Source organism: Talpa occidentalis, unplaced genomic scaffold (assembly GCF_014898055.3).
Source record: "Talpa occidentalis isolate TD23 unplaced genomic scaffold, MPIMG_talOcc4v2.1 talOcc4.3, whole genome shotgun sequence".
Classification (NCBI taxonomy): Eukaryota; Metazoa; Chordata; class Mammalia; order Eulipotyphla; family Talpidae; genus Talpa; species Talpa occidentalis.
In genome coordinates this window covers 35,829,684-35,847,131 of record NW_023603184.1, presented here as the reverse complement: position 1 = coordinate 35,847,131, position 17,448 = coordinate 35,829,684, and the positions used below count along the sequence as shown (strand labels likewise).

At 45.0% G+C, this 17,448-nt stretch overlaps 2 protein-coding genes across 2 annotated transcripts in view; both read left to right on the top strand.

Annotated features, from left to right (window-relative positions):
- The window catches only part of LOC119254980 (tripartite motif-containing protein 5-like), an 85,234-nt gene that overhangs the window by 20,998 nt on the left and 46,788 nt on the right, over positions 1-17,448 (top strand). The window lies entirely within an intron of this gene.
- LOC119255567 (tripartite motif-containing protein 5-like) lies at positions 4,122-12,777 on the top strand. The gene is made up of 4 exons (XM_037522822.2): positions 4,122-4,541; positions 6,124-6,219; positions 7,295-7,525; positions 12,688-12,777. The coding sequence occupies exons 1-4, from the start codon at positions 4,122-4,124 to the stop codon at positions 12,760-12,762; spliced, it is 822 nt and encodes a 273-aa protein (XP_037378719.1). The 3' UTR covers positions 12,763-12,777.

The following is a 17,448-nucleotide window of genomic DNA, read 5'->3' as shown; positions in this document are numbered from 1 at the left end:
ACATGACTAACAGGACACTAACTGGCAGACTCACCTACGTTAGTTGGTTGACACAGGACAGGAGAGAACATGCCCCTCTGGAGCCCAGGGCTCCCTCCTGTGGGTCCCCACTATGGAGAGGAAGACAGCTAGTTCCTGATTTGTAAACAAGAGAAGGTGTGTGTACCTGTAAAATTACAGTGCCTGGGGAAGCCTCCTGCTCCCAAGAACGGATGACCTTGAAGAACATCAAGGATTAGAACATTAACAGAATAAGGATGCAGGTATAGGCCTCCATGACACACCACAAGCCTCCTCTGTGTTCCCAGGCCCCTGTGGAGGCCTTTCATTGGTTCATTGTTTCTTTCCTTCCCATCCCCTGCAATTTTGTTACAGGGCTGGGAGAGTGCACCCCAAAACCCCTAAACCTACCTGCTCTAAATAGGTTCTGCCATCTGCCACATCAAGACAAAACATTAAGACCTTTAATGGAAAAGAACTTCAATATAATTAGTGTGCAATACAGAAAAGACAAAGAATGTATTTTGCAAATCAAGCACCCCATCATGGGGTAAAGTCCAGCCAAACAATATTGGCCCAAAGCAAGGCCCAAAAGTCTGCCACGAGTCCACAACACCTTCTGGTGGGGACCCAGAGACAAGGGTCAGAAACAGACAAGTCTGGGAGTGTTATTTTGTCTGCCGCTTCCCTGTAATCTGGGACAACTAACTCTGCTTCCAATGTCTTCTTCCCTGCAGTAAGCGCACTGATTTCTCCCTAGGGGTTCACTTCTCCTGAGTTCATGTCTCAGCCCATTATTGTATCCCTGAAACCCTGTCCTGTGAGCCCTTTGTACAAAAACAGTTGCAGGTTTTGGTCTCTTTTCCTGTTGTTATGAGCCCAAAATGCCAAGTCCACTAACTGAGACAGACTCATCTCTGTGACAATGTCCACCTTTGTTAGCTTTCTCCTCATGTCTGGGGCACAATCCGTAATGAAGACATAGTGATCAGATGAGTGTTTTTTGGGGGCTTCTGGATTTATATCTGCGTGGTTGGTCTATGTCTGGATAATTCTTTCAAGGAACTCCGAAGGACCCTCAATTAGTTCCCTGGTCGAGACTAAGATTTTATTGTAAGTTTTTTGTTTGGGGATTCCCTGCTGCAGTCCTACCAGTAAACATTTTTTGTAGAGCTCTAACATCGCCATTCCTTCATTGTTGGGGTCCCAGTCGGGATCGACCAATGGAACAACCATCTCTGGCTCTGGGGATTCTCTGTCCTGTTGGTGGAGACGGTCACTCTTCTCCCTGGCTTTCCTGAATACCATTCTCTGCTCGTCCAGAGTCAGCAAAGTTTGAAGCTTAGACTGAATGTCTGCCCAGTTAGGGCGGTGGGAGATGAAGATAGAGGCAAACAGGTTCGCCATCCTCTTAGGAGCCTGCCGGTTCGAGAGGACAGAGCTCCTCCAATTTAGGAGGTCCGTGGTGCTAAAAGGATGGTGCGACCAAAAGTACCCAGCAGGCCACCCACGTTCATTCAAGCCACCCATTGGCGTCTTGGGAAGAGGAAACTGTCCTGCCTCAGGGAGACCCTTCCTGCCAAAATGGGTGCCGCTCCTAGTGTGGGGAGGAGATGCCATTTTAGTTTCCTCCCCAAAGGGCCATAGAGGCTGTGAAGCCTCAGGAGTCAGCGCGGGAGGGGCCTTGTCACTCAGAGAAGGACTTTGTCTTGATGTATTTAAGGTGTTTAACAAATGATACTCCTCCTCTTCGGACTGTGTCCTCTTGAAGTCCTCATGGGAAGGGGAAGGTTTATCCCTTCTCTGTGCCATCAGCCGAGCCTCCCCCACATCCAATTTTTGGAGGGCAGCCTGCAGCTGGTCTTGCACACTTTTAAGAACGGCATGGTTTTCCTCCCTCATACCCTGCGCAGTTAAATTGAGAGCTGCATGGTCTCAATAGGTGGAGTACAGCATCTACCTCTCAGAGAAGAACAGTGTAGCCAATGGTGCACGCGCGCATACACACACAAACACACACACACACACACACACAATCAGAAAAACAGGCAGAAGCACAGATTGCCAAGCAGGGATGGCAACAAGCCACCCACATAAGGATAGAAAAGCAAAATCATGTGCCACAGCCCCAGTTTCACCAAATTATTTATGTTTATAAAGCTGGTAGTGATGTTGAAGGGAGAAAGACTACTTAAAGTCAAGGCTGGAATAAAACTGAAAGAACTTAAGCTAGGGATGAGCTTGCTTAAGCTCATGGTTGAAAGACCAGACAGAGCCATATGCAAGAGGAAAAAAAAACTGTTCAAGATCTGGGACAAATATCTTACCAGTGTCCTGCAGACCTAGTGCACTTATGGTGACCAACGCAAGGAGTTACTTTGGGCTGGTCAACCGTGGGTGTAACTTGGAAATCACTTTGGGGGCCAAACTGTGACAGGGCAGCGCAGATGTAAAACGCTTGCCTGACTGCGGGTCCTCACCCATGCGCTTGAAAGGGACTTACACTGCAGGCACACACAAAAGGTTAACAAAAGGTTTATTTACAAGGGAATGGGAATGAGGAAATGTACAACTCAGGGAGGAAAGAGGGAGATAGTGTCTTAAATGTGTCCTACCAGTTCGGCAGACCTGGAATCCCAATGGCAGGCTGAGAGCTGGCAAAGAGCCGAGACCCATGAGGCTAAGAGAGACCCCAAGGCCCACGTATCTGGTTTTACACCAAACCTGGCAGCTTAACTCCACCCTCAGGTGGAGGCAACCCTCCCTCCAGCAACCCTCCCTTTGGTGATGATGGGCTTTGTCATTCCAGTGTCTTGATGGCTTTGGTCTGGAGTGGGGGTGGAGTCCACAAAGCCTGTATGGAGTTAGCTAAGGAGATCTTTGGCCCCTAACAGGAAGAAAAGAGAAAAATCATAATCAAGATAAAAGCTGCCACTGTTAACCTCCCCACGGATCTCTCACCCACATCTGTTTCAGCCAGTCCAGGATGAAAAAGCAAGTGCATCTTCTTCGCCTTTCTCCCTGCTCCATGTGCCTCCTCCAGGACTCTTCCCTCTACATCCTGCTTCCTTCCTATCACAGTATCCTCCCCAGGTGCTTCTCCTCCCCAGGTGTCCACCCTCCCTGGGTGGGGCAGGAAATCTGGTTGGTGCCTCCCCTTTACTTGGGGACGGCCCTGTTACAGTTTCACTTCCATTTCGCTCCACTCTTCCTCTCTGTGGCAGTCAGGCCAAGTGCATCCCGACCTTATCTGCGTCTGGCCTGTCTTCACTCTTCCCCAAGGAGTCACAACATTTCCGTGGTCTCTGAAGGTCTGTTGAGAGTTTCTGGAACAAAGAGTTTGAAAACTTCAGAGGAAAAACTGATTTGGTGAGTCTGACTTTTCATGGGAAGGCCAAGGTGCCCCTGAAAAGGGGAAGAGGCCCAGCTTGCAGCTCCCTGCTGATTGCGTTAAGGGAAGGGCAATGTGGGGGAGCAGTGGCCTGAAAAGATGGCGGGTTTGAAGGAGGAAGGCTTTGTTTACTTTAGAGGGACTGACATTTCTCCAGGCCGAATCTACCCACAACTCCTTCCTATCTATTATTTTGAATTGCATCTTTTGCGGACAGAGAGAATCCTTGACTTTTTAGAAGTAGAAAGCGCCTTTTCCACCCAATACAGGAACGCAGGCAGAGGGGTTTGAATCCTAGGGGGTTAATGTTACAGTGTACGAGTATCACGATTTTATACATTTTCTTCCACGAGGCCTGTCTGCGCTGGGAAACCTTGGTGCGTGACGGTTGGCAAGTTTGCACCTCATTTCTAGTCACTGCTTCACACGAGGGTTAATCACTGTAGTTCCTTAGAGATCACTAACCTTGTTCATCCTTCTTACTTATATCTGATCAAACTCTGCTGCAGTGGCTTCAGATAGCTTCATAGTGCTGTGCTTAACCCCTTGCATCACAAGGGAGACCCTCCCCTTTTTTTATCAAATATTTTATCTTATCTATCCTTGTTTTCTATTCAATTAGACTTGTATCCTGGCTTTCTCATTTGTTCCAATACAGCCTTCTCAAATATACAGGGATCTGTGAGCAAGAGACTCAAGCCAGGATAGTGAGCAGCAGGGGGGAACAGCTATGGCATCAAACATCTTAGTGAACATCCAGGAGGAGGTGACCTGCCCCATCTGCCTGGACCTCTTGAAAGAGCCCCTAAGCCTAGACTGTGGCCACAGCTTCTGCCGAACCTGCATCACTGCAAATAAGGAGTCCGCGGCAACCCAGAAAGAGAAGAGCAGCTGCCCTGTGTGCAGAATCAGTTACGAGCCTGGACACCTGCGGCCTAATCGGCATCTGGCCAACATAGTGGAGCAGCTCAGAGGAGTCAAGTTGAGCCCAGAGGGGGAGCAGAAGAAAGAGCTCTGTGTGCGCCATGGAGAGAAACTCCTGCTCTTCTGTAAGCAGGATGGGCAAGTCATTTGCTTGCTTTGTGAGAGGTCTCAGGAGCACCGTGGTCACCAGACCTTCCTCATTGAGGAGATTGTCCAGGAGGAGAAGGTAGGAGAGCCTCAGGATGCAGTTAAAACAGCAGAATATATAGTTGATGGGAAATCTCCTCTTGTTTCCCTTGTCACCATAGTCAGAGGTCTGTGATCTCTTTTCTTCCTCTGGTGTTGATACAGGGGAAGATTCCCCCACTGGCTCTAAGTTCTGGGGCTGGATGAGCAACGAGATTAACATCAGACAATTTAGAAGGAGAAAAAGACCATATTTAATAACATACACATGGAGAATTTACATGACTGTAAATACTGAAATAAAATGGGACAGATCCAGTGTTTATTTATTTTTGATTTATTGATGCATACAAGGACTGGGGTACAGGCCAGAAGTGCAGGGGTTGAGAGGAGAGAGACAGTGTGGAGAGCAGAACAGGCAGATCTACTGAAATACACTGCTGAGGGGAGCAGCAGCGAGACAGGAGCGGTCTCCTGCGCCATGTGGGTCACCTCCCTGGCAGGGAATTGAACTCATGCCACAGTGGCTGGGGATGACTTGATAGCCCTGAGACTTTAGCCCCTGTGCCATGAGGGAGGCCCAGATCCAGTATTTATGACTGGATGGATTTGGAGCCTGGGGTGTCAAGGAGGGAGGAGGGGGTCTCTGGGACCAGGAGGGGACAATTTCATATGATAGAACCTTGCCTTTAGATATTTGCCTTGCTTTGATATAGGTTTTTCCCATAAAAAAATGTTTTTCTAGAGGCCTCCCTGATGGCGTAGGGGTTACGTCTCAGCCCTATCATCTCAATGGTCTGAGTTCGATCATGGACCCGGGAGCTGACCCACACATGGCACAGCAGACTTCTGTCTCGCCCACTGCCCCCCTCAGCAGTGTATTTCAGCCGATTCTCCTGTTCTGCTCCCCACTGTTTCTGGTGAATGCTCTCACCCCCTTCACCTCTGGCCTACACCCCAGTTCTTCTGTGCATAAATAAATAAATAAAATCTTTAAAAAATAATTTATTTCTAGAGATGTTGCTAAGTCTAGGCCATCTCTTTAAGATAACGCTTCCTCATGAGACTCACAAAAATTTGATTTACCTTAGTTCTACCTAATAAGAGGACACAAGTTGAAATTTTCCAGCTTGGAAAAAGCCTATCTAAGCCTTTTGGGGGAAGAGAAACACTAGGCTCACCTCCCAAGGTGGAGGACACTTCTGTGCCTCCAGCCTGATTACAAGAGACTGATTTAGAGTCAGAAGTAGAAGTTTTGAACCATGTGTTAAATGGGGGAGGGGGTTGCTAGCGCCCATGAAAACCCATCATTCCCTTTTCACATAAAGTGTAACTGAGGGATTAGTTAGATTGAGATGTTGTTTCTTTCTGCAGGATCAAATTTCTCCTCTAGAACAAATAAGAGTCATCCTGTCTTGGGGAAGGGATGGTGACTTCTCTCACACTTCTGCCTGAGACTTAAGACGTTCACACTTCAGATTTTCTAAGTCATAGGTTCTCATTGATATTTTCAGCTTCTGTGACTCTTATGTTTAGAGATCATCTGATTACTTCCTCCATGACCTGTATTCAGATGTTGAGAAAGCCCATTGCTTGACTCTGGCTTGATTTCCCTCTCACAGAAGAAGCTCCAGAGAACCCTGGAGCAGATGAGGGAAAAGCTGCAAGAATCTGGACATTTGGAAGCTGAAGTCAAAGAAAGGACAACTTCCTGGAAGGTAGTGTTACGGAGTAGCCCCGATATAAAATGGGTCCTCAGCCACGCGCTTAAAAGGGACTTACTAATACTCCACTACAGACACACACAAAAGGTTAATAAAAGGTTTATTTACAAGGGAAAGGGAATTAAGGAAATGTACAACTCAGGCAGAAAATAGGGAAATAAAGTCTTTAATGCGTCCTACTCCATCCGCAGACCTGGAAAACCAAAGGCACTCTCAGAGCCGGCCAGACACTGCTAGCTGGCGGAGAGCCCAAAATGGGGGGCCCCCAAAGCCCACGTGTCTGCCTTTATATCAACCTGGCTGCTTAACCCCACCCTCAGGTCCCAGCCACCTTCCCTTTGGTGGTGATGGGATTTGGAGTTCCCAGTGTCTTTGGCTTTGGCCTGGGGTGGGGGTGGAGTCCACAAAGCCTGTATGGAATTAGCTTTAGGACATCCTTTTCCCCTAACAGTAGGAGGAGGCTCTTTCTGAGGGATTTAGATAAAAATCTGATAGAATTTGGGTGATAACACGAGGAACTTCCTACCTTTTTGTTATTGGATCATTAACAATCCCACAGTCATTTGATTATCCTTTTCTTCATCATTTCCCTGATGGTTGAGGGGATTGAAAAGTGAACCTGGCACAGGTGAATGGGTCTTTGGAGGGAAGGTTCATGTGGAGGACACTGGCCAGGACGGCAGTGCATTCTCTGTTCCATACCCATCACTTGTTTGAGTCTTTGACTCTCCTGGGGGAAGCTGTTCGGCCATGGCTCCTGGTTCTGGGCCAGTGTTCCACTTGGGCAGAGGGTGAGTGGTGCTGTCAGGAGTAGTCCAGCTGTGTGAACGTGGAGACATACCCAGTTGCTCTGTTTGGCTCAAGGTTGGACTCAGTGCTGCAGACTTGAGGGAATTATTTTGGAATATAATAGAGGGGAAGAAATAGGTGAAGAGCCTCTTTAAGAATTGTTCTCTTGCTCTGTCTCACTTTGCTGTGAGAACTTTCCATTTACAGTGGTGCTAGTTCTGGTTCCTAGTCTCTGCCTGATGGGTTGAGTACCACCTCTCTCTCTTTTCTCCTTCCTGAGAGTCAAATACAAAGTGAGAGACAAGGTGTCCAGGCAGAGTTTGCAGAATTGAGAGGTCTCCTGGACTTGGCGGAGCAGAAGGAGCTGCAAAACCTGAATAATGAGGAAGAAGTCATTCTCCATAAACTGGCAGAGGATGAGAGTGAGCTCGTTCAGCAGAACCAGTTGATAGACGTTCTCATCTCAGATCTGGAGCATCGATTGGAAGCGTCAGACATAGACATGCTGCAGGTAATGTTACAGGGCAGGGAGAGGGGCAGCCCAGACCCCGCGAACCTGCCTGCTCTAAATAGGTTCTGCCATCCACCGCATCAACACAAAACACATGAGACTAATGAAAAGGAAATGGGCCTCCCCGGTGGCGCAGCGGTTGAGCGCTGGGTTGCGAAGCTGCCCGCGGCCTCTGCGGCGCCGGTTCGATCCCCGGCTGCTCCCCGGCCACCGGAGGAGGGTCCCACATGGCGCGCAGACCTCTCCTGCCGCCCGCTGCTCCCCTCAGCAGTGTACTTCGGTCCTTCTGCCTGCTCTGCTCCCCGCTCTGGCTCTGGTGAATTCTCTCGCCCTCCCGCGCTTCTGACTGTACCCAGTGCATGTATAAACAAAAAAAAAAAAAAAAAAGGAACTTTAATACAATTAGGAAACAATACAGAAAAGACAGAGAATATAGTTTTCAAGTCAAGCACCCACAGTTACCCATCCCCTTGTGGGTAAAAGCCCCCCCAAATAGGATAGGCCCAGAGCAAGGCCCCAAAGCCTGGCACAAGGCCAAAGCACCTTTCAGTGGGAACCCACAGAAAAGGATCAAACCACCAGACAAGTCTGGAAGGAAAAGAACAAAACCAAAATCAAGGGAAAAGCTGCCACTGTCTCCTCTCTACGGGTCTCTCACCCACATCTGTGTCACCCAGTCCACAACCAAAAGGCAAGTGCAGTTTTCTCACATGTCTCTCTTCTCCATGTGCCTCCCCCCGGGCTCCATGCAGCTCCATCCTGCTTCCTTCCTTCTCTTCTCTTTAGCTCCACCCTCCATTGGGTGGGGCAGGGAACTTGGAACCTCCCCCTTTCCTGGGGACCACCCTGTTACAGTAAGATCTCAAAAGAAACCCCAGCATTGAGACATGAGAACCACGCGGGCAAATTTCCTTCCCCTTCTGTATTGCTGTGCCCTTTCTGGTGTGACACTAAGGTTCTTCTGCTCTGCAGTGTGCTTCCTGCATTTATAGGAATAAGTGAATGCATAAATAACAAGGGGAAAACCTCATTTTTATTAATGTATCAAGTACAGTGCAATTGTGTGAGCTTGGAATAAAGATGCATTTTATTCAGGTGTATTTGATATCCCTCTGTTATTGCCTGCTAGTGTTACACATTTATTAGTTAAATCGAGTGAAGCTTAGTCCAGATGAACAGATGCACTTCAGAGTCTTAACAAGCATTTTTTTCCCCCTCATAGAATGAGTAGAGATTTTCCCCCTTGATTTTCTATTTTCTGAGAAGAATTGTTGAAGGCCTGGTATTTATTTTTAATCAGTGGAATTCACAAAATGATGTCTCATTCTGGTTCTTTTGTGTGAAAGGGTACATATATGTGTATATATAATTATATATGTATATAACTATATATAACTATATATAATTTACTTGTTTTAATTTTTTAAATAATTTTTGTGTCTGTTTTTGGCAATGTGTGTCTTCATAGGAGTTTGTCTAAGTTGTGTGCTTTGTAGATGCAAAGATACTCATAATAGTTCTTTATCATCCCTTCAAGTCCTACAATATTCACAGTAATGTCAACTTGATACCAAGCAAAACCAAGGGGCTTCACAGGGACTCCAGACTCAAACGAGGAATAACCCATGTTGTCTATTCTAGGGGTTCTTATTACCTGGTCCATAAAGGCAAAGCAACCCAAATGGTGTGCTGAAATGGTTTTCATTGGTTTGCCAAAGTGCTGGAAGGCAAAAGAGAATAGCAGGTGTAGGAGGTATGCAGCAAAAAGCCTCCTAAGCAACCAAAGTAGCAATCTGAAGTAGGATTCCCCCCCCAAAAAAAAGGGAGTAGACCCTCCAGAAGCAGGACTGGCACCCTTCCTGCATTTTTTTAATTAATATTTTATTTTATATAATTCTTACATCATTTTTCATTTTTGCACAATGTATACATTTTCATTTTGATTATATTCCCCATACAATTGCCCCCCCTTATTTTGACCCTAGTTCTTCCTCTCCCCTTCCCTTCCCCCCCCCCATAGTGTATCTCTGGTTTAGAGTTGCTTGTTGATTTTGATTTTTACTTTGTATTAATTAGTCTTTTTCCTGGTCCCTTGTTTAGGTTTTCTAAATTCCTGCTATGAGTGAGAACATCCAGTATTTTTCTTTTTCTTTCTGGCTTATTTCGCTGAGCACGATCCCTTCCAGCTCCATCCATGCTGCTGCAAACTGCATGTGTTTATCTTTTTTGATTGCTGGGTAATATTCCATTGTGTATATGTACCACATCTTGATCCAGTCTTCTATTTTTTGGCATTTGGTTTGTTTCCATAGCTTAGCTATTGTAAATAGTGCTGCTATAAACATAGGGGTGCAGGTGCCCTTTGGAATTAATGTTTCTGTGTCATTTGAGTAAATACCTAGGTGTGGAATTGCTAGATCATATGGAAGCTCTATCTTTAGTAGGTCACAAAATCTCCACACAGCTCCCCATAGTGGTTGGACCAGTTTGCACTCCCACCAGCAATGCAGAAGACCTTCTTTTTCTCCACAACCTCTCCAATATTTGTTGTTGCTTGTTTTTTTAATATGTGCCATTCTCACTGGTGTAAGATGGTATCACCTTGTAGTTTTTATTTGCATTTCCCTGATTACAAGTGATATCGAACATTTTTTTTCATATGCCTGTTGGCCATTTGCATTTCCTCTTTGGAGAATTATCTGTTTAGCTCTTCTGCCCATTTTTTGACTGGATAATTTTCTTTGTTTTTGTTAAGTCTCATCAGCTCTTTGTAGATTTTTGTGATCACTCCTTTATCATTAGTGTTGTCTGCAAAAATGTTCTCGCAGTAGGTGGGGTTTCTCTTTGTTTTGGTTATTGTCTCTTTTGCTGTGCAGAAGCTCTTTAATTTGATGTAGTCCCAGCTGTTGATCTTTGCCTTCACTATCACTGCTTTGGGTGATGTAAAGATGTCTTTGAGGTGCATGTCATGTAGTGTTTCACCTATATTTTCTTCTATGTATTTTTTGGTTTCAGGTCTTATGTCTAGTTCTTTAATCCATTTTGAGTTGGTTTTTGTGCATGGTGTGAGGTAGTAGTCAAGCTTCATTCTTTTGCATGTAGCGACCCAGTTTTCCCAGCACCATTTATTGAACAAACTTTCTTTGCTCCAGTCCATATTCTTTGCTCCTTTGTCAAAGTTTAGTTGACCATAAATCTGTGGGCTTATTTCTGTATTTTCTATTTGGTTTCATTGGTCCGTGTGTCCATTCTGGTTCCAATACCATGCAGTTTTGATGATTAACGCTTTATAGTATAGTTTGAAGTCTGGGAGTGTGATGCCTCCATTCCCTTTTATTTTCACCCTCCAGCATTTTTAAAGTGTATGCCAAGGCCCAGTTTCTCTCCTGGGTTCTCTCCTGGTGGTGCATGAGATGCAAGACTCTGAAGCTCTCCTAGGTTGCCTTGGATGTTTTCCTTCAGAAAGTCACTGCAGTCTTTCCGAGACCATATGTGTGTGTGGGCGGGGGGGGGTGGCTAGGATTGGGGGTCAGGGTAGAGAAGGGCTAGGGGAGGTATCCCCATGTGTGGAAGGTGGAAGGCTGTGGGCACTTTGGTGGTTGAAAACTAAGGTGACCACACCTGAGGAGAGAGATCTTGTATTGTGCAAAAATAAAGACACTTAAAGGATAATATGAGAAGGAAAGAAGGAGGGAGAGACAGAACTTGCATATTGAAATTCTTTGCAGTCCCCATAATTAAAAAAAAATAATCACTAGAGTGCTGGGCTCTCTTCCACCCTGTTTTATTTTTTTTTTTTTAAGATTTATTTATTTATTTATACAAGCACTGGGTACACTCAGAAGCATGGGAGGGTGAGAGAATTCACCAGAGCCAGAGCAGGGAGCAGAGCAGGCAGAAGGACCGAAGTACACTGCTGAGGGGAGCAGCGGGCGGCAGGAGAGGTCTGCGCGCCATGCGGGACCCTCCTCTGCTGGCCGGGGAGCAGCCGGGGATCGAACCGGCGCCGCACAGGCTGTGGGCAGCTTCGCAACCCAGCGCTCAACCATTGTGCCACCAGGGAGGCCCCACCCTGTTTTATTTTTACAGTGGTGATTGGCTTTTTCCCTTTTTTCTTAGTTTATGTCTAGTCGATTTTATTGATATTTTTATAGAACAAACTTTTATATGTCATTAATTTCTTTTAGCTTAATCATTTGTTTCTGATCTCTACATATTTAGTGTGTGTGTGTTGTATGAGGTTAGCTTACTGTTCCTTTTCTAGTTTCTTAAAATGGTAATTTAGAAAACATCTTTTCTGGTTTAGGGTTTAATAATATAAATGTATTGCTTTAACTGTATTCCATATATTAGTATTGTTCAGTTTTTAGTTTCATTCAGTCCAACTTATTTTCAACTTTTTTGCAATTGTTTTCCTGTTTACCCTTGGAATGTGTTTGTGTGCTTTTTTTTCTTTTCTTAAATTGCATTGATTTAACAACTTGGTGAAGTTACGGATGAGACAATCTAAGTTACTGGTTACTGTTATTTTTCTAATGAAAATATTAATCTACAGTTTAGAGAAAAAATTGAGTAAAAATAGTCAATCAACTGCATGTATGTGTGTGTAAAATTCAAGGGATTGGATGAAGTCACTTGTAGAGAGTTAATGTGAGGAGAGACAGGAAAAGCACCTACATTAATTGTGTCTGTGTGCACCTCATAAAAAGTCATGCAAACTTCTTGAAGAATATTATAATTTTTTAAATTCCCCTAAGCCTGGCATAATGCTTGACAAATAGTAGCATACACATTCCATTTCTGCTTAATACACAAAAGACCCATTAATTATTCAGTCATCTCAGAGGGATTCTGCATCTGGGGAATAAAATTATAGGTTTCTAGTTTACCTCCAAGTATGTGTCATCTCCAGATACATAGTTGACTTCCACAAGAATCAAAACTGTTTCTACCTCTTGGGAAACCTGACAGTATCACATGAGTTCTGGAATGTCTGGCCTAGGTCTTGTCTTTGCATTTCTCTCTGACAATAGGACCAACTCTACCCCACCTAATCAGGGGCCTGAGGAGATGTCATGAGGCCTTATAAGTGGGGAGAGCCTATTACTTCTTGACTCATGATTTCTTTTAATTAATTGATTTATTTTTTCTTTTTCGCCTAGGATGTGACTGACATCATGCAAAGGTATGTGTGGGAGGCCAGCGATGGTCTTTTTGTGCTGTGGAGAGATGTTTAATGCTTTTTAGAGTAACCTCGTGTTCACTAACAACGAAGTATCATTGTGGGCAGGGAAATATGGGTGTACTTTTGTCTTAAATTTCTGTTTATAAAAAATGGGTTGAGAATGGACCAGATACTACAGAAAGGAATGGGAATGGTAGGAAGCTGACAAGTTTGGGTCAGTAGTAGCTTTATAGATAAACCATTTGACAGATGGCCAATGGGCATATGAAAAAATGTTCAGCATCGGTAGTTACCAGGGAAATCCAAATCAAAACCACAATGAGATACCACCTCACTCTAGTGTGACTGGCCCACACCAAAAAAAAAAAAAGTTAAGAAAAGAAACCGACAAATGCTGGGCAGGAAGTGGAGATAAAGGAACACTATTACACTGCTGGGGAGATTGTAACTGGTACAGCCACTATGGAAAGCTGTGTGGAGCTTCCTTAGAATACTAAAACCTTATCTTCATCTGATCCAGTGATCCCACTCCTAGGAATCTACCCAAAGAACACAAAAACACTAATTTGAAAGGAAAACTGCACTCCTATGTTTATTGCACACTATTTTTCATAGCCAGGATATGGAAACAACCCAAATACCCCAAAAATAGATGAATGGATCAAAAAGTTGTGGCATAGGGCCTCCCCTGGTGGTGCAGCGGTTGAGCGCTGGACTGCAAAGCTGCCCGCAGCCTCTGCAGTGCTGGTTCGATCCCCAACCACCAGGCGAGGGTCCCACTTGCCACACAGACCTCTCCTGACATGCCCGCTGCTCCCCTCAGCAGTGTATTTCGTCCATCTGCCTGTTCTGCTCTCCACTCTGGTGAATTCTCTCACCATCCCACATCTCTGACTGTACCCAGTCCTTGTATAAATAAATAAATAAATCTTAAAAAAAAAAGTTGTGGTATATACAATGGACTATTACAGGCAAACTATTTCCATCAATATAGATGGAGCAGGAAAAGGATTATGCTAGCCAAAATCAGTCATCAGGAAAAAGATAAATACCAATGATCTCACGTATATGTGGAATGTAAAGAAACCAAATGAAAGGTGGAGAAGAAGTCAAAACTAGCAAGCTGACCATAGATCTGAGGCATCCAGCAAAGGAGGGGGAAGGACGGGGGTTAAAACGGGAGGGACGAGCAGAAGGGGATATGGTGACGGTTCACAAGTGACACGGGGCTGGCAGAACCATGGGAACTACAATGATATAAGAAAAAAATAACTAAAAAAAAATCAAGCCTTTTAGTTATCAGACCTCTGTGACCTCATAAATTTTATTCACTCTGTGTGCTTCTATCTAGGGTTCTTTCATATCACAGGTGCTTGACTTTCATAGAGGGAAGCCCTGATCTTCTTTTTCTGCCAAGCACCCAGAATTAGCAACAATACCTTTATATCTAAATTTCATAGACCATCTTGTGGGATATTTGGGCCCTGCTGTAAGAAAGTGATTCATCTCCTCACACGCTCTGGCCCCAGGTATCAACAGGCAGCATCTTTCTTTAAATTCATACCTACTGGCAGCATCGACCTCTTTCTGAACACACAATATCCAGACCACTGTTCGGCTGGAGATCATCCTGTATTTCCCAAGTGTTTGCAATTGTTCTCAGGGAGCCTGATTCTTAAATTGTAACAGGGTGGTCCCCAGGAAAGGGGGAGGTTCCAGCTTCCCTGCCCCACCCAAGGAAGGGTGGAGCTGAGCAGGGAGAGAAGAAGCTGCAGAAGAGACTGAGGAAGGAAGGAAGCAGGATGGAGCCAGGAGACCTGGAAGAGGCGCATGGAGCCTAGAGACACGTGAAGAAACTGTGCTTTTCTTTTGGTCGTGGACTAGGTGACACAAATGTGGGTGAGACCTGTGGGGAGGTGACAATGGCAACTTTTATCTTGATGTTGATTTTGCTGTTTTCCTTCCGGGCTTGTCCAGTTGTTTGTGACCCTTTTCTGTGGGTCCCCACTGGAAGATGCTTTAGACTTGTAGCAGGCTTTGGGGCCTTGTTCTGGGCCAATCCCATATGGATGGACTTTTACCCACGAGGGGACGGGTAACTTTGGGTGCTTCATTTAAAAACTAGACTCTTTGCCTTACCTGTATTGTTTCCTAGTTTTATTAAAGTTCCTTCCCATTAAAGTCTCCTATGTTTTGTGTTGATGCGGCGGATGGCTGAACCCATGTAGAATAAGCAGGTTTGCGGGGCTTGGGCTGCCCCTCTCCCTGTCCTATAACAGATTTGGCGTCCAACGTAATTTAGGACAGAGCCATCCGTGGTTAGTCAGCCCCATGGGGAAATTGGGCTTCCCTGTGGCGCTGGCTACCATGAGCGCAAATGTGATTTTTGGTTTCTCCGGTGTGTTTGTTTCATATGTCGATTTGCTGTTGAAAAACTGGCTAGGGTCACAAACAACTGGACAAGCCCGGAAGGAAAAGAGCAAAATCAACATCAAGATAAAAGTTGCCATTGTCACCTCCCCACAGGTCTCACCCACATTTGTGTCACCTAGTCCACGACCAAAAGAAAAGCACAGTTTCTTCACGTGTCTCTAGGCTCCATGCGCCTCTTCCAGGTCTCCTGGCTCCAACCTGCTTCCTTCCTTCCTCAGTCTCTTCTGCAGCTTCTTCTCTCCCTGCTCAGCTCCACCCTTCCTTGGGTGGGGCAGGGAAGCTGGAACCTCCCCCTTTCCTGGGGACCACCCTGTTACAAAATGTTATTCTGAGGGCCTCCCTAGTGGGGTGTAGAGTTTGATCTTGGTTGTCTCCAGGGAGTGTTCCCAAACTTGATGTATCTCAGACACCCAGGAGCCAGTTTCTGGAGCCTTCCTTTCTGTTTTTCTCTCTGGATCCCAAATACATATGATGACTTTTCCACACGTTATTTTTTAAGGTAATTAAGTTTTATTTTGTCAAATCTATTATTATACATTATTTTCATATGGCTTGTAGCAAGTAGAGGGAGACATATTAATGATTTAACTTTGTAAGGGAGAAACTGCTCTTGAGAGGTCAAGATGTTCCCAAAGCCGCTCAGAGGTAGACATCAGCCCATTTTTTTCCTGACTCTGAGGTCAGCATTTGCTCTTTTTTTCTCTTATCGTTTCCAGGTAAGAGTTCAAGAGCATTCCTTGGAGTAAAGAGATAAGTCAGTAGTTTTGACAGGGCAACATGTTAGAGGTGTGGGGATCTATTTTTCTCATTCTAGGTGTTGGAATTTCACTCTGAAGGAGCCAAAAACTTTTCCCGAACAACCAAGATGTGTTTTCCAAGCTCCGGATCTGAGAGTGATGCTGCGAGGGCTTACCGGTGAGGCTTGGTCACCCGGGTTTGCCACTGTGGGGTTGTTGCAATGGCAGGAACAAAGTGAGGAAGAAACGCAGCTTTTAGGCGTGGCCAGTGATGCTGGGGGCACTGGAGACCATGGCTGAGGAAATGTCCTGTTGAGTGGGGATCGGCCAGGACTCAGCGCTACCCTCATTTACTACTTTACTCCCTGCCATAGTTCCAGGAACTTCCCTTAATCTGGAGAGGTGATAGAGTTCAGTGCTGTGTCCTTTGCTTAGATTTACCAGTTTAGATTTTTTTTTTTTTAATCATTTCAGACCCGGCGAGTGTGCGATGCTCCTGGGGTAAGGATAAATCTTCGTGTCATGAAACTTTTCCATTCTGGGCCTCCCCGGTGGTGAAGCCGTTGAGCGCTGGGTTGCGAAGCTGCCCTCAGTCCACAGCACCGGTTCGATCCCTGATTGCTCCCCGGCCACCCGAGGAGGGTCCCACATGGCGCTCAGACCCCTCCTGTCTCCCGATGCTCCCCTCAGCAGTGTGCTTCCGTCCTTCTGCCTTTTCTGCTCCCCTCTCTGGATCTGGTGAATTCTCTGACCCTCCCGCGCTTGTGACTATACCCAGTTTATGGATAAATACAACAAACAAACAAACAAATAAATAAATAAATACATGCCTCTATAAAAAAAAATTAAAAAAAAAACTTCTCCATTCTATTTAATTCATCTTTCTGAATTTTTTGATTCCTAGTAAAGTTCATATTTTAAAACTACTGTTTCTCATTCTAATACACAGACTGAGTCTGCAGTGTTTTATTTCTCCGTAAAACCAAAATTCTTTCCATTTCCTGCTAAGTTATTCTCATGATTCTTCTCACAATGTCATGTATAAAGATACTTCATGTCCCTCACCCAAACCTTTAATTTTTCTCAGTTGATGTCACCTTGAATCAGACCAGCAATGGACACAGTGTTGTGATTTCTGCAAATAAGAGAGAAGTGAAATCTTTGTGGGACAATATTCCAGTTACAACATACCCGAATTACTATTATGGAAATTTTTCTCCTGTTCCAGTATATCCGAATTGCTATTATGTAGATTTTTCTGGTGTTACAAAATATCCAAATTACTATTATGAAGATTACTCTGTCCTGGGATCACCATTTTTCAAGAATGGGAAACATTACTGGGAGGTAGATGTGTCCAAAAATAGTTCCTGGATCCTGGGGGTGTGTGGGGAAAACCATTGTCAAAGAAATGTAAACAACCCCCCTAATAACCAAAATATTTATGCTGGATTACAACCTAGATTTTGCATTTGGGCTATAGGGTTACAGAATCAATCAGAGTATCATGCTTTTGATGAGGAGACTCACTCCCAGACACCCAAGATGTTGTCTCTTTCCATGACGGT

Excerpts from the sequence above, each read along its gene's own strand:
- LOC119255567 (XM_037522822.2), top strand. The coding sequence starts at position 4,122 with ATGGCATCAAACATCTTAGTGAACATCCAGGAGGAGGTGACCTGCCCC. Across the intron at positions 4,542-6,123 it reads AGATTGTCCAGGAGGAGAAG|AAGAAGCTCCAGAGAACCCT; the intron begins GTAGGAGAGCCT and ends TCCCTCTCACAG. Across the intron at positions 6,220-7,294 it reads AAAGGACAACTTCCTGGAAG|AGTCAAATACAAAGTGAGAG; the intron begins GTAGTGTTACGG and ends CTCCTTCCTGAG.